The sequence below is a fragment of the Amblyomma mixtum genome, chromosome 3, assembly GCF_055824585.1.
Source record: "Amblyomma mixtum isolate Tamu chromosome 3, ASM5582458v1, whole genome shotgun sequence".
Taxonomy (NCBI): domain Eukaryota; kingdom Metazoa; phylum Arthropoda; class Arachnida; order Ixodida; family Ixodidae; genus Amblyomma; species Amblyomma mixtum.
This window is the reverse complement of record NC_143014.1, coordinates 427,397,946-427,424,842: the sequence shown is the minus strand read 5'-3', so window position 1 is coordinate 427,424,842 and position 26,897 is coordinate 427,397,946. Positions and strand designations below refer to the sequence as shown.

Below are 26,897 nucleotides of genomic sequence, written 5' to 3'. Positions count from 1 at the left end.
GCCGCGGCCTAGCTTCGGCCCGGTGATGCAAATCGTGTGGTGGACGGCGACGGGGAGCGGGAAAGACGGCTTGAAGACGCGTGCTCCCCTCTGCGTAGGTAGTCGTCGATTTCCCGTGGTCGCTGGCCGGGGAGCGGTCGAGGGGCGTCGATGGCGAAACCTTGCAGCCCGATGCGTCTGTAAGGGCAGTGGCGAAGTATGGGCCCCAATGGAAACATAATGGGCGGAAACATAATGCGACCAGTGGAGTCCTCCACTGGTCGCACTTCCTGGTTCCGTTGCTTCGCTCATAAGATGGGCGGGCGGAAGCTAGGAAACTTCGTTCTTGTAGAGCTGGTGCCCGTCGAAGAGGGCTTGGGGGCTCTCGTCGAGGCGGAGGACTGCGTAGTGCTGCGGCGCAGGTCATAGCTGTAGCTTCCGTTGGTGTCTTTGGTGACGGGGAGCCAAGTGCATGATGCACTTCTTCACGGATAATGTCCGTGAGCGACGCCACCTGAGCCTCCTGTATCGGCTGGGTTAGGGATGGCAGCAGTCGGCGAAGTTTTTTTGCGAACAATTTCGCGTATTAGATCTCGAAGTTTACTCTCGCTTGCAGGGGTATCTCGAGGGGGGGCTTGTCGGATGCACTTTGTGGGGATTGAGCTTCTTGGGCTACCCGAGTGTGCGCCCGCTTCCGCCGTTTCGTTCGTTAGAGAGACCCCCCGTGGGGTGTCCGCGAGCGGAATGCGGCAGCCGCGCTGCTTGTCCTCCCTTGCAAGGGAAGCTCTTCCGAGAACCGCAGTAAATCACCCTCCCTTCCGTTCCTCCCGCTTCGACCTCGCGTCCCCATTGGGTCACTCGGAGTGACAGTTGGGGGCGTTGTTTCGGCGAGAGGTCCCGAGCGGGAAATGAGCGGGGAGATCGCCACCGACTCGGGCAGCAGAAAGGTGCGTAGAGTTTGGCTCCCGGGTGCCCCGGCCTGTGCCGGGGGCCCAAGAACGCGGGTGCTTTGACGTGCGCATCTAGTATGTATGCTTGAGTCCAGGCCCGAACTTCCGGAGTCGTGTAGCCCGCCTGTGCGGGGCCGACGCGCTCCGGATTCGGAAGGGCCTGATTTGGCTGGTTCTCCGTCATCGCCGGCCATTGCTGGTGACGACGCGCGATGAGCCATCGATGTGCGACCTGCGTCGTCAAGATGTGCTCCGCGTTTACCCCATCCTTCCTCGTTTTGCGCTGCGCGTGATTTAACCCCTTTGGTTGGCCGCGCGGCATGCGATCGCCCTTAGCTGTGCTGTCCCGCGTGTATGTAGTCTTTGCTTTGCACGCGCGGCTCCGCGGGCCCGCTTTCGGGTGCTGCGGCGGGGCTACGGGTTACACCGAGGTCTGGGGATTAGTGCAGTGTTATGTAATGCAGCTTACTGTGTAATAAACACTTGTGCTCTCAAATAACTGCGCCTTCCTTCCTTCGGAGCGAGAGCGCAGGCGCGCACCAAACGCTGGCAGTGCCCTCAGCTTGCTCTGGCCCGAACCCGCGATATGTGGGCGAAGTGCTTCTTAATTAGCACACCGTCACTCCGGTGTTGACGAACCCACAATTTCAAGTGGGCCGCCGCGGTGGCTCAGTGGTTATGGTGCTCGGCTGCTGACCCGAAAGACGCGGGTTCGATCCCGGCCGCGGCGGTTGAATTTCTTTGGAGGAGAAATTCTAGAGGCCCGTGTACTGTGCGATGTCAGTGCACGTTAAAGAACCTCAGGTGGTCGAAATTTCCGGAGAACTCCACTAAGGCGTCTCTCATAGCCTTACCGCTTTGGGACGTTAAACCCCACAAACCAACCAAACCAACTTCAAGTGGTCGATTGTAGTGCCGGGTCCGGGCGTCCAGGGTCTTTTCGATGGTTGAAGTTTCAGCTTCAAACTCGGCGACGGTTTGTGGAGGATCCCGGATCAGGCCGGCGAAAAGTTGCTCCTTCACGCCACGCATCATGAGCACAGCTTCTTTTCTTCAGGCATGTCGGGGTTGGCGAGCCTCAAAAGGCGTTTCATATCTTCCACATACGCAGTCGCGGTCTCGTTTGGGAGTTGAATTCTTGTCTGCAGCAGGACCTCTGCACTTTCCTTACGTACGACGCTGGCAAACGTACCCACTAGCTGCTTCTTGAAGGTAGCCCAGGTCGTGAGGGAAGATTCGTGGTTTTCATACCACGTTCTCGCAGTGCCATCCAATGCAAAATAACCATTTCGAAGCTTAGCGCTGTCGTCCCAGGTGTTCAGCGCTGCCCCACGGTCGTACAAGTCCAGCGAGTCTTCCACATCTTGATGTGGTTCTCCAAGGAAAGTCGGTGGCTGACGGGGCTGGCGAAGCACGGCAGGCGTTTGCTGTGCACCAGGTGCCATCGTGAGGGGCATAGCTGGATAGCAGGGCAGCACCTCCACCAGATGTCACGTAGTGGTTACTGCAGTCCGGTGAACAGGAAAACAGCGAGAATCGCTTCTAAACGAAACTTTTTATTTGGGCTAACATGCGCCCGCAAAGAACTGAAAAACTCGGCGGCGGCGTAGCAACAAGCGTGCTCGGTGGTCGTCGAACAGAATGTCCGGCGCTCTCGGCCATGCTCTTTTTAAAGCTGATAGCAAACTTTCTACATAAAGGTTGGAAAGTTACTGGGAAACTCTGGAACAACGTAGAGTCCGCTCCGCCTGGATTCGATCAATCGAGATAAATCTAGTGGTGTTTTGCATCACAAACAAAGGGATAAAGCGGCGTGCCCGATACACTAAAAACATTCGCGGCAATATCGTTTGTTGATTTGCACCTACTAACTATTCTGTTCCACCGCCACCTTGGATCAGTAGTCATGGATTTCGGTTGCTGACCCGAAAGACGCGGGTTCGATGCCGCCCACGGGGGTCGAATTTCGATGGAGGCGAAATTATAGATGCCCGTGTCCTGTGTAATGCTAGTGCACGTTAAAGAACCGCAGGTGGTCGAAATTTCGTGAGCCCTTCCCTAAGGCGTCCCTAATAGCCTGAGTCGCTTTGGGACGTTGAACACCCATAAACCATAACCACTCTAATCTCAAACGGGACAGCGTTCAGCGGGAAGCGATAAGGTTCATATACAACAGTCCGTTACCGTCGTAGCAATTCCCCAACACAACTTTTGCGCAAAGCAGGTCTTCCATCGATCCAAAATTGTGCCAGTTACTTAAGTATCACATTTCTTTTTCTAATTTTGCGCAGCGCATTCAGGGTAGATGAACATAATTACATGACATCCCCAAACGCCGTGAATTCAAGAGCAAAAGATGGCAAGCACTTGTGGGAATAGCCGCCGCTGTGGCTCAGTGGTCATGGTGCTCGGCTGCTCACCCGAAAGATGCGGGTTCGACTCCGGCCGCTGCGGTGGCATTGAGATTGAGGCGAAATGCTAAAGGCCCGTGGCCTGTAGGATGCCAGCGCACGTTCAAGAACCACAGGTGGTCGAAATTTCCGGAGCCGTTCACTACGGCGTCCCTCGTAGCATGAGTCACTTTGGTACATTAAACCACCATAAGCCAAACTATACCCAACTTGCGGGTATACATTTTTCAAACTGACGCACTCAGATTTCCATTCTCTCCTGAAACCGTCCGAGACTGGACACTTCTACCGAATAATATTCTCAATTGGACTTTAGATCTTTTTTCTTGGACGCCTTGTGAAACCTTGGTTGAGTGTACGTGCCATATTTTGGGCATGTTTACTTTTTGCTACTTTTTCTGTATATATGATTGTCTCTCTACATATCCTTTACTCACCACTAGGTGTATTGCAACCAAGGGTTTTCTTTTATTTATTTATTTTATTTCAAAATACTGCAGGCCTATGTGGCCCAGGCAGGAGGGGCAAACAACCTAACAATACACAAAAGAAACGAAAAAACAACACAGCATCATTCGGCGATAACAAAGGGAAGATAAAAACAACAGAATTAAAAAAATACAAAATGAGAGCCTTTGCTTTATTTCGTCCCGAGGAACCAGGTTGTACGCATATTTTAGTTCCTTTCCTGCAACAGCCTACGGGTAGGCTAGCAGTGTATTGTAAATAAGTAAATAAAGTAAATAAAGAAGTGAGTTTAGGACTTTCGCAAGAGCTGGAACTATGGCCGGTCGCATAACTTTGCCCTTTTTTTTGGCGAAACACTGTTTTTCAAGCTCCTCAATCGTGCAAAGAGCGGAAAATCACCACTGGCGGTGAGGTGATTTCGGCTGGGACCCTGTGGCCGCTACACCTCGCAGCTCTCGCACTTTGGTTCAGTATATAACCGCCCAACGACAGGTTTCTCTATTATTGCAAGTTTGCCTCCGCACGTCATCGCGCGGTAGAAATGGGCCTTTGTTGCATAGCTTGTACCGAGCGCAGAACTTCAATTTTGTTGTCTCGTTTTGAACGAATGGAGCTCAACGGGGTCGCCCACGTGGCGGCAGCTGGGGTTAGACAACGACGTCTGGATCGCTATTGCCCTCTAACATATGAGGATGGTAGAACGGACGTCGTTTTCAGACAGCGATTAATTACACTGGCAGCCTACCAAGAAAAATATAAAACTTTACGTGCTCAAAGATTAATGTTAGCTGGCACGACGATAAGAGAAATGGACGGCTGTTTTCTGCATATCTGGCGATAACTATTAAACGAAATGTATTCGTTTTAGGGTCGTTGCGTGCTGTTGTATCTTTTCAGGACTGGATAAGGATGTGTTTGATAGAAATTTTGATAAGTTGGCATACAGAACCATCAAACTGCTGCGAGTGGTAAGCCAAGAACTTGAAATCACAGCGTTAGGCCAGCTTTAGTTTTGTCTTGTGAACAAGTTTTACCCAAAAACGGCTCTTAAAACATTTTTTCCACCTTGAACATTATAAAGGGTTGCCTATTCGCTGCAAACAGTTCAGTAAAAGCTGCCCTGCAAGAGAAATAGTACTGTGAGAAGGCGGTCTCTCGTTTGAATAACCTGTAAGCATATCTAGTTTTATTTTGTTGTGCGGCACCCAACTCCACCCACCTTACCAATCTGAATGAAAGAAGTCGAAAGGAGAACAAAAGAACACTTATGTTGCAAAGAGCGTCCGCAAGAAAGGAACGTGAACGCATTTTCAGCGAATTACAATCTGACTTGCCGTAAATCTTCACTTGCAAAGCCTATTCACCTGCGCTTAACTAGATGCACCACGAATGAATAACACCCTCCTCGGCATTCGTAGCAGATAAGCGCAACTTTTGCCGTAAGCTAAATGAATGTTCTGTCTTTCACCTGAAAATGTAGAAGCGGTGCGTTTTGATCCGGCTTGTTCCAGAAAAGCAAATATTGTGCGCTTCTGATAATGAAAGCGTACGACAGAAAGAACTGCACCTATCCCCACGCGTCAACTGAGTATATGCCCTGTTGTTTATCGATGAGTGACAACACACACAGCAACCAAGGCTCAGAGTCTAGAAAAGTTACAAATAACAGTGTCTCGATACCTGAATGGGAGGTTTAAGTACTGTATTCATGGAGGTGTGAACAGCATATTTGTCTTTACTGAGCACCATCGTAGCTTGAAGTATTGCCAAATGTCTGAGCTTTAAAAAGAAGAAATCAAAAGGTGATGAGCATTAGCCGGTTCGCGAAATCATTAGCGCCATGATGCAGCCCCGCATGATTGTATGACATTTGTGCTTTTTGTTGTTTGTTGTATGTTGTAAACGACACTGAGCGTCAGAAGCATGCAGCTCCGCATGATTGCATGACAGTTGTGCTTTTTGTTGTTTCTGTTGTATGTTGTAAACCACACTGAGCCTCAGAAGCATGCAGCCCCGCATGATTGTATGACAGTTGTGCTTTTTGTTGTTTCTGTTGTATGTTGTAAACGACACTGAGCTTCAGAAGCATGCAGCCCCGCATGATTGTATGACAGTTGTGCTTTTTGTTGTTTCTGTTGTATGTTGTAGACGACACTGAGCCTCAGAAGCGGCTCCGAGCGGAAACCTTTTAAATTGTCGACCCTGAGTGACTAGCGTCACGTCGTTTAACTAGTGCAATCTTTGCCAACAGCAATTGCTGCGAGGTTGGTTTCTGCCACCTTTCAAGCTCCAAATTTCTGTAAGATTATGAGATCATGTTTGCATACCTTCTAAGACCTTTTCGCCCTTAGGCAAGCTGTAAGGGTTCAACTATACAGATTTGAAGTAAACCATGAAGTGTGATTACTTTTGGCCTTGAATACAGCCCCTGAGGATACACAATTAAGCTAGGACACACAAGTGAAATCCGCCTTTGTTCATGACAACGGTGATAGAAATTCTTGAAATGTTGGTGAGATTTAAGCATATTTGTAATTTTAAAATGAAGTACATGGTTCTAAACTCGCAAGTGTTTGTATTTAATGATATATCACTAGCACTTCATACCTGTAGACCCACCCCTGAAAGGAAATTTGCGAAGAACTTTTCAGCGCTAAATTTCGAGCTCGGAGGCGAAGAACTCGATGAAACAAAGCAAGGCATTTCTGATCGCGCTTTTTTCCAGCTCGATATATATGCATGACACTTCCTTCGTTGCAAATGGGTCAGCTCAGTGGTCGTAGTAATTACTCGAGTTTTCATCTGAGCCAGTGAAAATGCTGTTAAGGTATGAATAACCGACGAGGCTCAGTAGTAAAGATCTCAGAGTTCGGAGCAAACTCCTCAAGATATTAGGGCACGTCGTAGAAGGGATAGTAGATAGAACAGCTAGCATTCCAGACGAGGTCCGCCAGACACTGGACATCAGCCCTCTGCCGAGAAACATGGACCCCAATCTCCATGCCGCTAGAAGGCAGGCCAGGGCAGACTATGTGCAGCGGAACCTAGCCACAATGAAAAACACAGTATACACAGACGCGGCCCTCTATCCATGGGACCGCAGGACCAGAAAGTTCCGAGTCGCGGCAGCAGTACTAGACCACATGGGGGAACCAATTAGCAGCGCGACATTAAGAAACTGTACGATAACGGAGGGGGAGGAAGCTGCCGTAGCTCTAGCGGCGGCCGAAGGTTACCGTAGGAACAAGCCTTTGATAATCCTAACAGACTCCAAAGCAGCATGCAGGAACTACATACAGGGCAAAATAAGCAAGAAAGCGCTGAGCATCCTCCTCGAAGCAAAGCTTCCAAATAAGACCTTAAGACACAGGATTTTCTGGATACCGGCACACACCGGGATAGAGGGTAACTCGAGGATAGACAGCCTAGTTCGCGAGATCACGAGCCGAGTAGGGAAGTCAGAAACCCTGGAGGACCCCATGACGGTGGAACCAACGTATACAGAAATTTAAACTACCACAGAGGGCAGAGATTCAAATACCCACCACCCCACACATCATTAACACAGCACGAGGTGGTCTGCTGGCGGAGACTACAAGCAGGGACTTTCCACAATTTATACATACTACACAAGATGTTCCCTACAAAATACAGGGACACATGTTCGTGGTGCAGAGCAACCCCCACGCTATATCACATCACATGGGAATGCGAACGTAACAGAGCATTTCACAAGCTAAATGACCTGAATGCGGAACAATGGGAGGGTCTGCTGACCAGCAGCGAGCTCACGGCCCAAAGGGCACTGGTGCAGCACGCCTGCGAAGCAGCAAGACTCAGCGGTGCCCTGGAATAGGGGCGCCGACCTTGTGAAGAGGCCGAAGACATAAAGACATCGGCCCACCGCTAAAACCTGATTTTTGGGGCAATAAATGTTTTTCACTCACTCACTCACTCACTCACTCACTCACTCACTCACTCACTCACTCACTCACTCACTCACTCACTCACTCACTCACTCACTCACTCACTCACTCACTCTGAGAAGAGATGTGGAGCAGTTTCACTTAGCCTCGGAAGAGACCAAAAAGTGTGGGAATTTTCCCAATGCAAGGTGTCATGCTCGTGCCGCTCTATCTTGATTTTCCGTCATATGCTCTCTCACAGGTTGATGCCAAGTCTGGCTCTCGGTACACCTTCGGCGAACTGCTCGATGTGTGCCGCAGGGTTGCGGCGGGGCTTCGGAGACTCGGCCTGCGCCTGGGAGATGTGGTCGCTTTCCAGGCCGCCACCAGCAATGAGCTCCTAGTCGCCATATGCGGTACTCTCTTTGCTGGGGGCACCGTCGCTTTGATCAAGACCAATCTCACCGAAGGTTAGTGGTGGCCATAGGGCGAAGCTTTATCACAGTCATCTCTTAAACCACCTTAACAACCTGTCTGCCTTAACACCTTAACAACCTGTAGTAAGGGAGCTTTTTGTCCTCCTAAGATTTCGTGTTTCAACTGTGTAAAAATAGATCCAAACTTGAAAGAACGAGCTTATTGGGTCATCTTAATATTATTGCACCTGTTTTGAACTGTTTAGTTTTTATTTATTTATTTTTTTCAGGAGAGTCTCGGTACCAGTTTGAAGATGTCCAACCAAAGTTTGTTTTGTGTGACGGAGACGACATCGAAAAAACTGAACAGGCTTGCACAGAAGTTTCTTCAGTTGAGGTAACTATTTGGGCAGATTATATAACCCATAATTCTCTTTTTTCTCTGTTCATGCACCTGTTTGCATCCTCCACCACATTTTGAAATAACGGTTCTAAATGGTGCTAGGAATTCTCAGCTGGCAACTCCAGTGCTCTTCTTTCATTTAGCGCATTAAAGGTTAAAGGCGAAGGCCCTGCTTTAAAGTGACACACGGAATCCGTCGCCTGCTGTGGAGCTCGGTCCTGTTCACATTATTTCTTTTCGGTGTCACATGCTTCCTGGCACTCCTTCAGGAAAGGAAGCATTTTTCACAACTTCGTTCACACCTGCCCAGCCGCCATTCCCGCGGAACTGGGAGCAGCGCCGTTTCCACGAATCTTGCGCGCATGCAGTGCAGGAGGCAGGAGGCAGATGCGATCCTTCCGACAATTTCCTGTGCAGTCCTCGAGCACACATCTCCAGTACAGAAGTAGCAATGATGTCGCCCCGGTGGCTCAGTGGTTATCGTGCTCGGCTGCTGACCCGAAAGACGTGGGTTCGATCCCGGCCGCGGCGGTTAAATTTCTTTGAAGAAGAAATTCTAGAGGCCCGTGTACTGTGCGATGTCAGTGCACGTTAAAGAACCCCAGGTGTTCGAAACTTCCGGAGCCCTTCACTACGGCGTATCTCATAGCCTGAGTCGCTTTGGGACGTTAAATCCCATAGACCAAACCAAACCATAAATAGCAATGCGCTAGCCTAACATCGTTTTTCATTTCATTTCGTTTATTTTACCCTCAGGGCTTTCACATTACCTTTCACTTGCACTTTCCGCATGCACTTTCCGCATGCACTTTCCGCGCAGAAGGCGTAAAAAGTGCTAAAGTTCGAGCTATTTTGCATGATGCACTAGGCGCAGCAATAGCTGGGCTGGACGAGTGCAGCTAGAGTCTGGAATTTTGCACGACTTCGAGTGAGGCGTTTTGTACACAGCTCGGCCATGCAACACACGCCCGGATCTGTCTCTGACGCTCTGTAGCACGACGCTCCGTGGGAGCTCGGTGTATCCAAGAGAATTGAATTTAGGCGTTGTGTGACCCTCCTGCCCCCTTACACCTACCCGCCACTTAATGCTGCACGCGACTGCAGTACGAACGTGATCTCTGGAAAAGTTCCATAGCCTCGCTTTCCCCGCCGAACATCCATCGTGCTTTCTCTCCCCCTCTGACTACTACAGCGGAGGCGAGCGAGCAAGCCAGCGCAGCAGATTCTCTTTTTCTCTCAGCTTCCACCTTCAGCCTCCGCTGAATAGAGCTGCGCGCAATAGGTGGCGGAAGGTGTCCCGAAAACCCCAATCGTCTGGAAAAATCAAGGTGTTCGGTTCTCATACATTTGGCACACTGAATCCATTGTAACCATCCAGCTAAAATGCGAATTTTGAAATCGATGCTTGTAGCTTTGTATGTGTAACGCACTGCCAAAAGCCCTGAGCGGAGCCGCATGGGCATGAAGCCAATGTGCACCTATTTTCAGTGTACAGTACTTGCACAGCCAATTTAAACTAAAAAATATGCCACCAGTTAGTGATATGAGAAAAATAAAAGTGATTTTGGCTATGCTTACAACTCCATGCAGTTGCCTTTCTGTGCTCACTGCAGCAGAAAACTTTGACATTTAAAATAAATTATTGTTAGAGCTAGTAAGGCCGACCCCCCCCCCCCCACCTCCAAGGAAAAAAAAGGTGCACACATTTTGTTTTACTCTAGTTCATGGCGTAATATTGATGCAAAATACGTTTCTCGGTGCATAATAAGAATACCCAGTCAGGATGATACACGAATCCCGTCTGTTATTAACACACATGAACCACAGAAATGTTAAGTGCGTCACCTGTGGTTTATATGCACTGGTATGCTTCACTGCGACTACCGCAGCTTTGGTGCGCACATCTATTTTCTGTCCAGGTGTTCGTCGCTATCACCGGAGCTTACGTAGGAGCAGTCACTCTGTCGCAACTGAAGCAGTCTCCTCTTGACGGCCCTGAACCTCATGTGAATGTGGGCCCAGACTCGGTGTTGGCGATAATATACTCAAGTGGCACCACGGGACTGCCTAAAGGCGTACAGCTCACGCACCGCAGTGTTATCGCACAAGTGGTAATGTATGGGTAAGCATAGCAGCACTGAACACGCACCTTTACAAGGCGGAGACCCAGTTTTCGGCAATTCATCGCCACTGGTCGTGACCTTTTATCAAGGACTTCACTGCACGACTCTCATAGAGTTAGATAAAAGGTTTTGCAACATTTTTCAAAGATGGCCTCGAGATGATACCACAGACCCGTGGGTTCCGTCCCGGTTCCAGCCTAACGCCTCTAGGTTTTGTACGGCGCACGAGACGGTGAATAGACTCCGCAAAACGGCCACAGTGTTGGTCCTCGTGTACACCCTTTGCCAAAGTTTGGAGCAGGGGTGTTTGCTTCTGGGACACAACGTGTGGCTATTTTTGCATCCCCAGAGTTCCAAATCTCTTGAAGGTGAGAGGAACCGTGGTCCTCCCAACTCTGATAGTTATGACTTTCACGGATGATAAAAGAGCCTCACTATCGAGCTTAGAAGCTAACCTTCTTGGCCTGTAAACTTTTGACACATGGTATACGGAAAAATAAAGAGGAATAATAGAAACGCTCAGGCTAATTTTGTTTTTTTTTGTGCTAGAATAATACTTCCCTGAAGCATGATGAGATTAACTGGTCACTGACCATGGTCAAACACAAATGACATTTCGGGAGCGCTACGGCTCCCTTGTTCACAATGAGCAACCGGCTGGACGTACCGGCTGTCCGGACGTCCGGGACGGTCAGCCGGTTGCTCACTGTGAACAAGGGAGCCGTAGCGCTCCCGAAACGTCATTGGTGTTTGACCATAGTCAGTCACCAGTGAATCTCATCAAGCCATGATTCCTGACCAGACGGTATGAAGTCGAACCCTCGACTACTTCTCTGAAGCATCCTAGTCATTCCTGATCGCAGCATGTAGGCACGGCCTCCTTGTAGTCCACCTCCCTACAAATTGTCATACATGACGGAGGCCAACAGTCACTGAAAGCAAGGAGCATAGCGGATTTTTATTTTTTATTGGTGTGGTATTGGAAGCCACAAATGAAACCAGCAAATCGAGGTCTGAATTCGGACCTGTTAGAGCGATCACTGATATACGAGCGTCTTCGCTACCGTGCACTGGTTTATCATGGTTCGAAAGGTCACCGGAGAGTGTCATTTGCAAGCTTCTCAATCGTTTCTACAGGTCTGGAAATTCGGGATTTCATTTGCTGACCCTAGCTATCCCTTTTAATGAGGCCTCCAACTTCTACTGAGACTTTCCATAGAGAAGCATTTGTTTTAAAGATATGCATTTTAATTAAAATTTAGTTGAGCTCAACGATTGCGACAGAAGTAACAGCTGTATAGACTGGTTTAAGCAGCACTCTGGAATAAATCCCCCACTGGGCGAACGGATCGAGTTCAGGAGTTAAGGCTGGGTGACGCCGGCCAAAGGAATGGTTTAGGTGCACCAAAGCTTGATCATACACAGCATAAAAAGCATAAAGACAAGAGAAAGCGCTAAGTAACAACTATTTATATCTCGGTGTATCGTGTAAAAATAAATAGTCCTTACTTTGCCGTTAATCTTGAACGTGCCTTTTCTCTTGTTAATCCCAATTACACTTATTACTCCGATATTATAGAAAGCACCATTTTTTAAAGTCGTATATTGACAGTTATCCCCAGTTATTTTCTTGCTACCAGAGTACAGCCAAGCTACTTGCTAACGAACTGTGTTGTCCATATTTTCTTGTTACCAGCCTACACCGCTTGAAGGGATTTCGTAATATGAAATATGCTAATACCGGGATATCTTTGAATTACATGAACCTGGCCGTGCCATCGCCTTACCTACCAAATTAGCCAAACTGGTAGCATGATATTTACGGCGTGGCTGCGGAATCCTGCTCGCGATAAGAACTACGACAAGCTCTCAGCTTCAGGCGTCTCAGAGCGCTGTCTAGCTCGCCGTTTTAGCCGCACGGAAGCGTTTTAATCTGGCTTGTGCGCGTTGATAGAAGTTCCCTTTCTTTCTTGACAGGCGGGCTTCTCGTGACTAGCTTACTTGCCTGGAATTATATCAAGCAAGTCGTCAGGTTTGTTGCGCGAACACATGAAAATAAAATAAAAGAAGAATAGCAGTGTTTATTTTTCTCCCAAGAGCATTGGTAATGGCCCTGACAAACGCTGTGACAAATATATGCAAGTGTTAACTTCCAAGAGACTATAAATTTGAACACATAACTCAAACAGAGTATGGTAATAAGCTTCTGCAATGCTTGCTTTCAGGCTTCTTGGCCCGTCTGTGTTTGACAAAGACGACACACTCATTACCACAGGGCCAGTGATGCACATCGCCGGCTTCTGGCTTATCTTCAGTAGTCTCGCCCATGGCTGCAAACTGGTTTCGCTGGATACGTGGGACATCGGCTTGATTTTGGTGGCCATCGAAAAGCACAGGGTATATCAATATTTTATCATCTCATTAATGACTGCAAACTCATTTGGAAATCCATAACCCCAACGTGATTTTAGCCTCCTCCTCTTACCTCTTGTCACGAATATCACGATGTGTAAATATAAAAGAAGTGGGGTTAAAAAAAAAAACTCAGTTTTACGCAGCAATCCCAGTCACAAGTTATGAGTCTATGATGCCCAGGGGGTCTTCTACAAACTATCAAAAATCAGTAAAGAAAGGCGTGCACAGACAAGATCCAATGTTAAGGTCTCGCAAGGAAACGTACTGAAGGAAGCCAACAGTCCCTGTAACCAACGAAAGTTTAGGGGAGTGGGCTTTCATTTTTAAGGCAAAAGCCTTTAATGTCTCATCGTTGTAAGCAGCAGTTGTCGACAGAAATGTCACGCTTTTCAATTGGTCGAAACGGTCGTGACGTCACAGTGCGCGAATTTCAAACGGGGCCAATTGTACTTTGGCTAGTAACCATGCAACCAATTGAAGGGATCAAGTAGTGATGCTCCAAGTAAGTGGGACTGAGCTTAGTGAATTGCATAATTACCCAATTAGACTAATTAACTTTTCTAGTAAGGCCATATAAATAAATAAAAACGAGTAGGAAATTGGTCGAGCTCGAAAATCGAACCCCGGTCTACGGGGTGCGAGACGAGCATGCTATCAACTCCGCCATGCCAGCTCGATGGTTTGGAATGAACAAAGGCGTGTCTAGTGAATACGGTGTCTTCGCTCACTCCCATCCTCCTCCCTTCCCTTCCGGCGAGGTTTAGGTGTCCACCGAGATATGAGAGACAGATAGATTTCCTTTCCTCAAAAACCAATTTACTAACGAGCGAGGCGTAGAACCGAATGGGCGATGACGTTCTGTGGACTCCCTTGCAGCGTTGCAAGACGCTGTCGCGTTCCACTTAGAGGCGAAGCTTAGCATCTTCACCACACATCAGTGACCGCACTTTAGGCAAAAAAATTCCCCCTGAATTTTGACGGGTGTCCACCGAGATATGTGAGAGCGTTACTGCGGAATTTGCTTTCCTGAAATACAATTTTCATTTTCTTCATTACGGCCCATCTTTATCTTTCTTCTTTCACTCCCACTTCCTCCCTTCCTCTACGGTGCAGTTCAGGTGTCCACCGATATGACAGAGAATTACTGCGCCATTTCCTTTACTCAAAAAGCGTTGCGTTCAAAGGGAAACGCATCGCGCCGAACGGGTGGTGGCGTTCTGTGGACTCCCTTGCAGCACTACAACACGCTGTCGCGTTCCACTCCTAAAGGCGAAGCTTAAGCGTCATGAATTACGAGTTAATTAGTATCATCGATTAATCAGTAATTAACCATTAATTGGTGATTTGTCATCACTTAGTAATTAGTACTCAATTACATGTGACGCTACCAGTGCCACACAAGCAGTCAAAATGGTGCGGAAAACGCTTTCGCCTCTACGCACTTTAGACAGTCAAAGTGCCCCCTGAATTTTTTTTTATTTATTTGTGGTGTTGAGAAATGAACAATGAGCAGTGTGATCATTTTACCTAGAAGATAACAATTAAAAAGTAGACGAAAAGACCGCGACATGCAGCCGGTGGGATCCGAACCCAAGAACTCCACATGCCCGGGCGGTGCTCTATGAACTGACGATGGACGGCTGTCCATCTTCCTACTTGCGAATGTATTTGTGTTGCGTACAGCTTGAACTGGAGGTGTGCGCACCAGCACCACCCTATACCATAGCGACGAACATGGAAAGTGTTGTAATACCGCAAGCGCTACGTGGAGCGTTATCTAATGGTGAGTGCGGCAGCTGTGCGAGGACAATCTTACTCGGCCTAAGAGATCAAGACTGTCAGAACTGAGGCCCTCGTTAACTATTCACATACCCAACATTCTTGGACAGAAGCATTTAGCGGGAAACCTGGGATGAACGCAGTTTTTTCATATATCGTAAGATTTAACTACAACAGTTAATATATCCGCAGATCACGCGACGGTAATCTTGAATTTTTTTTCTATTAACGCTTTTGAGATCGTCAAAAGCATTCGTCATTGGTTTTCTATGGCAGTCATAACTGTTTGATGCGATTGATGGAAACACTTGAAAAGAATGATCCTGCTAGATATCGAAAGATTGGACCGTTACCCATAATATTTCCATAAGACTATCGCCCCATTTTGCAATTTTCAAAATTTTTGTCCGAGAGTGCTGGAGATCAGCAGACATGGCTTTAAATGAGTGGCTTGTTTTGATATACGTATGATACATATAAAAAAACAATGATTATGTAAACCAAAAAAAGCACACAGTAGTGGTTTTTGTTAATAGAAATTATTATTCATTATTATGTGATCCACCAAAATACTTCAAAAGTTTGACAAATAAACGAAACGTAAACAGTTGCGTCAGCAGCGACCTTGCGCATGAGACTGGTGCCAGTAAGCCGCACTTGTTTCTTAGCTTTGGGCTGTAGCACGCTGACGCATGCTAAATGGTAACCTTTTATGTTATTTTTTCGTTCCATACGTGGCGTAGCAATTATTTTGGCTTGTTACTGATTGCCCAGCATGATGTTAGCTGAAGGTCCGTGTTTCAGTGCAGGCGATAGTTGCTTCATTTTGACACAGGAGTAATATAAAAACGCCCTTGTGCTCATATTATATTATCATTCAAGCAGAAAAACCAGGATGACGTCATTAATCAGGAACCCTTACACTGCGTCTCTCCTCATAGCCTGTAATGGTATTTTTGCGAGGAAAGATCCCGCATTCAATGATGATATTGATATAAAAGTTGAGTAACATTGATATTTAAGTAACGAAATTTTCCATCACTTAATAATAACCAAGCGTACCTGGCTGTGAGCCTGGTGCATTGAGAAGTTTCTTGGGTTAGTCGTTTCTTGGGTTAGTTTGCTCGTGATTTGCGTCAGACAGGGATATAGAAGCTTTGCCGGAAAGGGTCCCTGCCTGCCATCGTTTTAAATCATCGGGTGATAGTAATAATGATACCTTTAAAAAGGTGATCGCAGCTCAAAACATAATCAATATTGCCACCGGCGCTAAAGAGGACTTTTTGAGGCAGAGGAAGACGAGGATTTCGGAGGAAGAATTGTGCGGCTCGTGCTATATATTTTAATTTTAATCATTCTATTATTCTACTTAGTTTTTATTTTCTCCCGCGCATATACCTTCTCGGCACTCATCACCGCACCTTGGCCAATCCCCCCGCGTGGGTATGTGCCATTTTAATGTCGAGAAGAAGTGCTCTCTCTCCTCGGCCGTTCTTTCTGACCCCATTAAGCCTGAGGACATCATCATCATGATCATCTTGCTGACCGCTGCTGTGCTCAAGTATTCGGCCTTCGTTATTGATCCCCCAGCAAGGCTACTTACCTATGTGACATCTGGTGGAGGGTGCTCGGTACGCATTCCACGTACCGGACGCCCCCTACAAGCCGGGAATCAAGCCCAGGACGCACGCCAACGGTGGACACACCAGTTCACAAGGCCAGTCGACGACTGAAAGGCCTGCCTCCCGAATTCGGACTTCTCCCTGACCGCAAGGCAATAAGAAGCGTCGGCGTTGACACAATCAATCCGCCAACATCAACAGCGCCAGTTCTGCTCCACCACCCGCGGGACCCACCTCGTTCTCACGGCTTTACACATGGAGATTTCGAGGGCTGGCTAGAGCAGTTCGACCGAGTGGCCGTTTTCAATGCGTTGGACACTGCTTAGCTGTGCAATGTGTACTTCGCGCTCGAAGACTCTTCCAGGACATGGTTCGAGAATCATGAATCCGGCCTCCGCACATGGGACACATTCAAGGCAGAATTACTGCGCACTTTTACAAGTGCATTTCGCAAGGACAAAGCTGAACTACTTCTCCAGAACCGCATCCAGCATCCAAATGAGAGCGTGACCGTGTACGTTGAAGAGATGAAACGGCTTTTCCGTCGCGCGTACCCGAGCATGTCGGAAGATAACAAAGTGCGTTTCTTGATGAGGGGTGTCAAGGAACAGCTGTTCACTGGCCTAGTGCGAAGTCCCCCGGCGACCGTCGCAGACTTCGTCAGTGAGGCGGCAGCAATAGAAAAGTCCTGTTTAGCGCTGGTGTCATTGCTGGAAATGCTGGATACCGACGTCTCCCGCCCATCTCGGGGCCCTGGAACAGCCCCTGTGTTCCTTGTAAAGAAAAAAGACCGAACATTGCGGTTTTGCGTCGACTACCGTCGCCTAAACAACGTCACGAAAAAAGATGTTTATCCTCTGCCAACAATCGACGGCGCATTGGATTGCCTCTGCGATGCAAAATATTTCTCTTTCATGGACCTGAAGTCGGGGTAGTGGCAAATCGAGGTCGACGAGAGGGACCGCGAGAAGACGGCTTTGATCCCTCCAGACGGATTATACGAGTTCCAGGTCATGCCTTTCGTTCTTTGCTCCGCACCAGCCACGTTTCAAGGACTCATGGGCACCGTTCTTGCCGATCTGAAATGGCACATTTGTCTTGTGTACCTGACGACGTGATTGTCTTCGCCTCAAATTTTTATGAAGCACCTTCGTCGCCTCGACCTGGTCCTGTAGGCTATAAAATCCTGTGGCCCTACACTTAAAGCCGAGAACGGTCATTTTGCTTACGACGAGGTGCAGTTCTTAGGCCACGTAGTCAACCGAGACGGCGTCATTCCGGATCCAGAGAGAAACGTTGCCATTGCGAATTTCCCGGTGCCGCATGACCTGACAGATGTTCGTCGCTTCCTCGGCTGATGTACTTATTACCGCCGGTTTGCCAAAAACTTCTCGAAAATTGCCGCACCCTTTACCTGCTTGTCCAAGGCTGATGTGCCGTTCACATGGGGCACCCCGCAGGAGCAGGCTTTTCAGGAATTCCGATGTCGCCTTCAGACACCACCCGTACTGGCACATTTTGACGAAAATGCCAACACAAAGGTCCACACCGATGCGAGCAATGTTGGTTTGGGTGCTATTCTGGTTCAAGTGCTGAAGGGCCAACAACGTGTGATCGCCTACGCAAGTCAGGCTTTGTCCAAGAAGGAGGCCAAGTACTCTGCCACCGAAAAAGAGTGCCTCGCCATCGTATGGGCTATTTCAATGTTTCGTGCGTACCTCTACGGGAGACCTCTCAAAGTCGTCACAGACCATAACGCGCTTTGTTGGATAGCCTGCCTCCGGGATCCCTCAGCGCGCCTCGCAAGACGGAGCCTGCGCCTTCAGGAATATGGTTTGGTTTATTGGGATTTAACGTCCCAAACCAACTCAGGCTGTGAGGGACGACGTAGTGAAGAGCTCCAGAAATTTCGACCACCTGGGGTTCTTTAACGTGCACTGACATCGCACATTACACGGTCCTCTACAATTTTGCCTCCATCGAAATTCGGCCGCCGCGGTCGGGATCGAAGCCGCGCCTTTCGGGTCAGCAGCCGAGCGCCGTAATCGCTGAGCCACCGCGACGGGTTCCATCAGGAATATGATATTACTGTGACGTAGAAGTCCGGCCGTAAACATTTAGACGCCGAGTGTCTTTCCCGTGTTCCCGTGTGCCCAGCTCCGGAAGACCCTATTGACGACGACGCCTTTTTGAACGCCCTCAATCCCACCGACTTCGCCGACCAACAGTGCACTAACCTGGATATCCGAGCCGTACTTGACTTCGTTCAAGGTACACGCGCCACGCTCCCTAAGGCCTCCAGCCGCGCTTTGTCTTCTCTCTGCCACCGCGACGACGTTCTTCTCAAGAATTTTGCCCCGAACAGTCGCCAGTGCTCACTTGTGCCAGCAAGCCTACGCGATGAAATTTTGCACGCCTGTCACGGCGAACCTTCTTCAGGCCACCTCGGCGTCACTCGAATCCTCGCCAGAATTCAGGAAAGGCACTTTTGGCCTCGTCTATCCGCAACCGTGACGCATTATGTACGAACTTGCCGGGACTGTCAGCGACGCAAGTTACCACCTCCTAAGTCTGTTGGTTTTTTCAAGCCCATTCCGCCCCTATCCAGTTTATTCCATCAAATTGGTATGGACTTGCTTGGTCCGTTCTCTACATCCACCTCTGGATACAGAGTAATCGTAGTAGCTACTGACTACTCGACGCGCTACGCGGTAGCGGCAGCTCTCCCTAAAACAGGGTGAGCTCCCTAGTGGCACTGCCATTGAGACCACCAAATTCTTCGTTCATCAATTTGTTTTGCGGCACGGCGCACCAGAGGTTTTGATTACTGACCGAGGCCCTGTCTTTTCGGCTGAGTTAATGCAACGCATTCTAGTTCTCAGTTGCACTCAGCACCGCAGGGCGACCGCCTACCACCCCCAGACAAACGGACTAACGCAACGTCTCAACAAGACACTTGTTGAGATGCTGTCGATGTACGTGGACGTTGAGCCTAGAAAATGGGACGACGTCTTACATTATGTCACGTTCGCTTACAATACCGCCGTCCAGAAAGCCAGCAACATGACACCATTCTCTCTAGTTTACGGACGCAAGGTAACGACAACGCTCGACGCTATGCTTCCCCAAGACGACCCCGTAAGTGACGACATTACCACTTTTCTCCAACGTGCCGAAGGTACTCGCTACCTCGCCTGGGTGCGTATCCAAGGGAAGAAAGACCGGGATGCTCGCTGCTGCAGCCTGCGACGACGAGATGTCGAGTTTCTGGCAGACGACCTTGTCTGGGTTTGGTACCCGATCCGACGCAGTGAAATGAGCGAAAATCTCCTGCGCCGTTATTTCGGTCGCTATATAGTCCTCTGTCGTGTCGGCGAGCTCAACTACGAGGTTTCTCCTCACAAGACGCCCGAACCCCAACGACGCAAGCGCTCCGTGGTGGTCCGCTTGGTCCGCCTCAAAACTTACCACGCTAGGGCGCACTGACTTTGTGCCGTGTGTGCTAATGCCACCACACGGGGAGGGCTAATGCCGCCAGCGCTAAAGAGGACTTTTCGAGGCCGAGGAAGAAGAGGATTTCGGAGGAAGAAGTGTGCGGCTCGTGCTCTCCCTTCTCGGCCGGTTCTTGCTGTCCGCTGCGGTGCTCTAGTCTTTCGACTTCGTTATTTATCCTCCCGCAAGGCTACTTACCTACGTGACAGTATGCCTATTCAAAATGGCACACTTTATGTGATGCCATTTCTCGCGCTTTCAGCGTTCTCTCGCAAGACGTAAAGCTTTGAAACAGTTACGCGCTCCCAAAGTTTACCGTCTGAGATCACGGCAAGCCTCTCAAAGTGAAGCAGCTTGTGAAGCTGCGCGATTGAGATGGCAGGGCACGCTGTGTTCAAGGTAAATCCACAAGGTGTCGCACTTTTGCTTAGCATGGTTTAACGGGGAAAACATTACTCCAGCCATTACACGCAGCGGTTGTTGACAACTAAATATGAATTCGCTATTTGTATATCTCAGAAGGGCACTGTCCGCTCTCCGTTTTGTTGTGATATGAACGGCCGACGTTTTCAATCTGTCTGGCCCTAGACTAGTTCTAGAAGCATGTTAAAATACCTACAATTCTTGTGGTTTGCTGTGAGGGCTACAGAATATTGTTTCGGCGCGCAAGCTGCAGGAAGGTGGCACGAGCGCTACTGTAAGTGAAGAAGAAAAATCAATGCGGGGGATAAAATGCTGGCGTGACTACTTTGCTTCGTGCCAGTGAAGAACAAATATTTTGTAAGACTCCTTCAGAAAAAGTCGGGCACTCTGGAGGCCTGTTCATGCGCAGCCTTGCAATAGCCAACCTCATTTGAATGAGCGATTTCAATGAGCTTGGTATTGACTGGCTCTCGATGTCTTGATTTGACTGTTGTTTCAATCGCAGTAGGGTAGATAGCTATATCACTTTACCTATGAATCGCCCATGTAGTTACCATTCCTACGGAAGTCAACTCGCTGCTAGATGTAATTTTTCTAAGACGCAACCTTATGGAGACTAGTATTCAGCGTCTGGTTGGAGCACATGTGCTTGTTACCGCTTCTTCTACCGATAAGTTCGCTGCCCTAGTCTCAATCCGCGGTTCCATTTAGTAAAATTCAGAGGTTCTTCTATCTTCCTCGCACCAGAGGTGCACCGCCAGAGACGGTTTGTTTAACTTGAAGACTGAAGCGTTCTTCGCACCAAGGGTGCCCCGTCAGAGACGGTCTCAAGATGAGTTACGATGTAGAGGTGAGGCGAATACTTGAAGTTTATATACAGCTATTTACATTCCATACAAGTTCAGGCACTACACACAAATTAAGCGGCAAAACGACAAACAACAAAACAACAAAAAGGTGCAACTGGCTAATACTAGAGGAGGCCCCTACTCGGCGTAGCCGAAGATGCATAGCATCTCACCTTAGCGCAGAACCCTTTTTTCCGGCTCCGGGGCGCGGCTTTAAAGACCGAAAGGCCCGGCCCACATTTGGTAGCACGCAATCATGTTACACTGCTCACATGATTGTTTTACCGAGAGCATGGCCAGCCCTCCAGCTTCCGTAGTGCAAAACGCCCTTTCCATTGCAAAATAAAAGTAGAAACAAACACAAATACACATTCGTGCCAGCACGTGCGCGAATCGGTACCGCGGGGCGGGGGGGACACCCGTATTTCCCGGCGCGTTCGCGAGCGGCCGCGTTCCAAGAAAGCAGACGCTTCGCTTTAAGCGCCCCCAGCCGCGTTCCGATGACCCCGCGTACACTACCGATCCCTTACACGCCCTTCCCAAGATTCTACAAAGGGCCCAAATGGCACTTTTAGAATTATAACAAAGAAGGGATCGGTGTCTGTCACGAAACGACACTGTGGGTGACATACCGCAGCTACACAAGCACTGGCACCAACAAAACCAAAAGCAAAATAATGCACACGGGCACCAACCCAACATTACGCAAAATGCTTTGGGGCACCAAGAAAACATAAGCAAAATGCACACTCTAATACACACAGGGGCATGCCTGCCGTGCGCCGTAACACGGCCTTCAAGTTTATGGGTTGCACCCAATTCACCACCTCCAAGTACACACTCGTCCTCGCGAATGGGCACACTTGCACACAGGCACTCGCAACCGGTGCGTTCATTGCCACTCATATTGGGTCCGTAAGCGGCCACGTGAGCCTCCTCGGTCGCACCGAGCGTCCCCGTGTGCGTTCGAGCCACTACGTGTTAATCAACCCGATTAACGCTTGACGGTCACTCACTCATTAGGCTGGTGCCACAATGGGGCGATAACTAAAAAGTAGCTGCCATCCAGGATCGAAAACGTCCTGATCCTCGATAAGTCCAAATACCTCAGCACGCGACACACTTGAGGGTAAGCTTTCTCCGGCGCGCCGGTTCGAACCTCGTACTGCGTGAGGAACATAGCCCCTGTCCAATCTAATCATATCAGTGCGGCCACTTTTGCCACACTTGATTTGGCGTTCTGCAGCACGGAACGTACTGTTCCCCGCGCCGACTTTCAATGTGAAAGCCTCGCCCTTGCCTCCTGGTACTTTGCCTCGCTTCAAGCCATTTGCCTCGTTCCTGCAAGGGAAAACATTGAAATTGCCGCTCCCTACTTTATAGGCGCTTGCCGGCTTCACGGCATCATCTGACTCTGAGGCTGCATGAGCTCCCTCGCAGTCAATTGACCCTAATTTGCCTTGTGGCAAGTCGCCGCTCATTTCCGGGTCCTCAAATGACCTGGCCGGACACACATAGGGTGCGTTCGACAATTTCGCGGCGTTCTGCCCGGTCGGCCCAGCAGGCCCACCTCCGCTCTCTGCCTCGGATGGAATCTCCCTGCCATCAGTAAGGCTACGGGGCACTTCACGCCCTGTGCCTGACATAGTGTGCGGTTGCGGCAACGCTAGGTTTCCTGCTGTCACTAGCTCGCCGATCTGCCGTCTGTCGTCGCTGGTCGTTTCACGCGGAACCAACTGCTCTTTTTCGCAGCTTGCCTGAGACCGAGTTTTTGGAATTGTCAGAGTGACTTCCAACAATCCTGAACTCGCGTCCGCGTCCCTGGTATCATTTGGGGTAGAGCTAACCTGTGCAGCTGGATCGTCGGAGTGCGCGTTCACCGCCTCTAATACCGCGACACTGCGTTCCGTCACGACGCTTTCATCAACTGCGATTCCAGCTTCGCAGAAATCTGGCTCACTTTTTACTTCTGCCTGGCTGTTTTCTTGACCTGTGCTTGACAGGCATATGCCTTTGCCTTCCATCATTCGCGGCCTCTCCACTCGGGACTCGGAGCAGTTCTCCCTGGTTAGTTGACTAGCTCTCCTAGACTCTTTGAGCTTAGCCAGCTCGAGCTCTAGCTGCTGGCGCCTTGCTTCTAACACCTGCTAATCCGGAGGTTTTTCCTCGCATAGCGGCGCCTTTCCTCCATTCACTTTTGCAAGCTCTGCCTGAAAATAAGCCAAGCGCGCCTTCGCCAATTCCACTCGGTACCTCACATCGAGTGAGGGCCGGCTTGGATAACTCTCCATACCGCCTTCCGTACCCCTCAACTGTTCTACCGGCTCGAACACATGCACAGGGACGTTAACAATGCGGCGAAGGAAACTCACAGTTTCGATGCGTCGGTCCGCATTGCTAGTTCCTTGGCGTCGGAGTCCACCGCCACTTTCACCGGACGCTGCGAAGAGCTATCGCACGCCGCTGGTCCTGTGCACGCTGTCGTCACTTGCTGCGACCTGCCGGTGACCGTCGAGTTCGCGGCGCGCTGCTTTCCTTCACCGGACGCAGTCCCGCGTCGCTGGACTACTGCCGTGGTCCTTGCGTCCTTGCCGCCGACTCTCCGCAGGTCCTTTCTCGAATGCTGCTGTTGCCTGTCCGTCGCCTTTCTCCCTGCGTTCAATCTTCTTCCTGCGCCGTCTTCCGATGGCCGCAGGATCCTCGTCGACGGCTCCAGTAAAATTCACAGGTTCTCTTTCCTCTTTGCACCAGAGGTGCCCCGCCAGAGGCGGTTCGTTCACTTGAAGACTTAAGCGTTCCTTCGCAACAGGGGTGCCCCGTCAGAGACGGTCTCAAGATGAGTTACGATGTAGGGGTGAGGCGAATACTTGAAGTTTATATACAGCTATTTACATTGCATACAAGTTCAGGCACTACACACAAATTAAGCGGCAAAAGTACAAACAACAAAACAACAAAAAGGTGGAACTAGCTAATACTAGAGGAGGCCCCTACTCGGCGTAGCCGAAGATGCATAGCATCTCACCTTAGCGCAGAACCCTTTTTCCGGCTCCGGGGCCCGGTTTTAAAGACCTAAAGGCCCGGCCCACATTTGGTAGCACCCAATCATGTTACACTGCTCACATGATTGGTTTACCGAGAGCATGGCCAGCCCTCCAGCTTCCGCAGTGCAAAGCGCCCTTTCCATTACAAAATAAAAGTAGAAACAAACACAAATACACATTCGTGCCAGCACGTGCGCGAATCAGTACCGCGGGGCGGGGGGGACACCCGTATTTCCCGGCGCGTTCGCGAGCGGCCGCGTTCCAAGAAAGGAGACGCTTCGCTTTGAGCGCCCCCAGCCGCGTTCTGCTGACCCCGCGTACACTACCGATCCCTTACACATTTCTTCTTCATATCGCCAAAACTTCAACCAGCTTAACAATGTCTTAGCGCAAACCTTCGGTGATCTTCCACTAGAGTGAACATAGGTCTTTTTCACCTTTCTTAACTTGAGAACTGCAAGAGGCCACAGCTGCTCTTTTCAAATTAGTTTCAAATAACGCCACACTGCAATACTTAGGAACAGGGAGCGGCTTACTCTGCACTGAGTATTTGGAGAAGCACGGAGCTAACTTTTAGACAATGCGAGTATATTTTGCGACTGAGAAATGGATTGAAGTAATGTTTTTAGCGATCGACTTAATTCCGTCTTACAAAAATATTCTTACGGGGATTTATCTGAGCGGCAGCTGCCACAGACCGCAGTCGTGAACACAGAACAGCTCGCACCAGAACCAGACGCAATGCCGTCATCATCCAGAGCACCGCGCCAGGAAAATGTCCTCGTCGTCTTGCGACTAAATATCGTAACTGCCTCCCGCCAGGAGACATGTGGTGCAGGGGTGGAATTCTGTTGGTCAAGTTGACCATTTGCCCACAGGAGAAGTAAGGACTAACGGAACGGGACAGTAACTTCTCACCCAGGCCCACACATTGGGCGGGGAGCCTGAGCAGGGCAGTGGAGTCACGGCGACGAATGTCGTAACGGCGTTTTTAGTGGTCTGAGAAGCACGGAGCCTGCACCGAGCAAAATGGCGGGCGGCATCAGTTCAGGTAGTGGCAACGCAAGCATAACTGCTGTATATTCGTCAGGAGGCAGTAAGCTGCCGAAGGGCAGCTAAGAGTCGCGGCCAAGGAGCAGATGGAAGAGGGAGTATCCGCGTTATTGTGGCTTGAGGAGTTTTAGGTGAACGTGACGAAATGTAAACTGACGTCCCAGTCACGCTGAGCGTAGGAAACATACAATATATTTATGTGTTATATGTTTATATATACGTTTATATTTATATAAATCTGTTTGCATTATGGCAAATGTGGTGGTAGTGGTTTATTTAAAAAATAAAAAGTGAAGCAAAAGAGTGTTGCCAGCCGCGGCAATTGCTATCTAATATCTTAAGCACCCGAGCTGCAACCGGCGGAAACGAAAGGGAAAGGAAGAGGATAGTGAGGAGAAGTATAGAGGGGAGCGACAGCGAGAAAGGACAGGGTAGAGCTTTGTACACTATTTACAAAATGCAAAAGTAATCAAGTTCGCGCCGCTCGCGCGCTAATGTCCAAGCATTGTCCGAAAAAAAGTGCGCGCGAGCGGCCACTGCGCACAATCACTTACACAAGAAGTAAACTGTATGTACATAGCCGCGCGCACGTAGCGTCCTGTCTCGGATTAATCGCGCGCGCGGCACACTGCACTAGCGGCCGGGGTGGGGCGCCCGGCCGCGTATACCGTCCGAGGTTGCACCCACGGAGCGTTCGTGTCACGCGTGCACTACCTGGCGTAGAGCAAGCGGGGAGTCAAGTCCGCCTGCTCGATGAACGCACAGAGGCTCACCATTGTTCTGTCACGGGTGCGCGCACTGCCGCGCGGCCACAGGAGCGCTTCGAGACTGTCCGGGATGATTCCCAGCGCCCTGTAGGCCGCGAGCATCTCGCGACGCGGCACTGCAGAAGCGGTACAGCGAAGGAGCATGTGCTCCAATGTCTCCACTGCGCCGCATTCAGCGCACGCGTCGCTCGACGAAAGTCCGTGGCGCACCCGTCTTTCCACGGGCCACACGCAGCCGACGCGCACTCGGATGATCATTGCCCGCTGGAGGCGCGACAGTGAGCGCGCGCCGACGAGAGAAATGCGCTCTCCTCGCGCGATGCGAGGGTCCGGGTGTTGCTGACGGAGGTGGTCGTAGATCACCGCACGCACGTCTTCCAGGGCGAGCGGTTCGTCGCTGGGAGGAAGCTGATGTGCGGCGGTGGCGAGCTCGTCGGCTTGCTCGTTGCCGCGGATGCCGCAGTGACCGGGCACCCACTGCACGCGAATACTGTATCTGCGCTCCGCGAGGCGCTCAATGCGCTCGCGTAACGCGCACAGCAACGGGGTGCCACGGGCGGGAGTCTGCAGGCGGCTGAGGGCGGCACGGGAATCACACAGCAGAGCACACCTGGGTGGCGGCGTAGTAAGGGTGAGCACCAGGTCCAAGCCCAGGCGAAGACCCAGTAGCTCCGCCGTGGTCGAAGAGCCCAGGTAAGCCACTCTTTGCTGGCGGTGCAGCTGCAGGGCGGGGATGGTGGCCGCTGCGGCGAGCGAGCAGTTTTCGCTCACCACGGAGCCGTCAGTGAACACAAGCAGA

At 50.0% G+C, this 26,897-nt stretch overlaps 1 protein-coding gene across 1 annotated transcript in view; it reads left to right on the top strand.

Moving 5' to 3' along the window:
- Nucleotides 1-26,897, top strand: part of LOC149358002 (uncharacterized) — a 66,732-nt gene that overhangs the window by 22,997 nt on the left and 16,838 nt on the right. Inside the window, exons 2-5 of the mRNA XM_089576713.1 lie at nucleotides 7,976-8,183; nucleotides 8,420-8,526; nucleotides 10,452-10,654; nucleotides 12,881-13,052. Of these exons, the coding sequence (XP_089432839.1) occupies nucleotides 7,976-8,183; nucleotides 8,420-8,526; nucleotides 10,452-10,654; nucleotides 12,881-13,052 (690 nt within the window). The remainder of the gene's footprint in view (nucleotides 1-7,975; nucleotides 8,184-8,419; nucleotides 8,527-10,451; nucleotides 10,655-12,880; nucleotides 13,053-26,897) is intronic.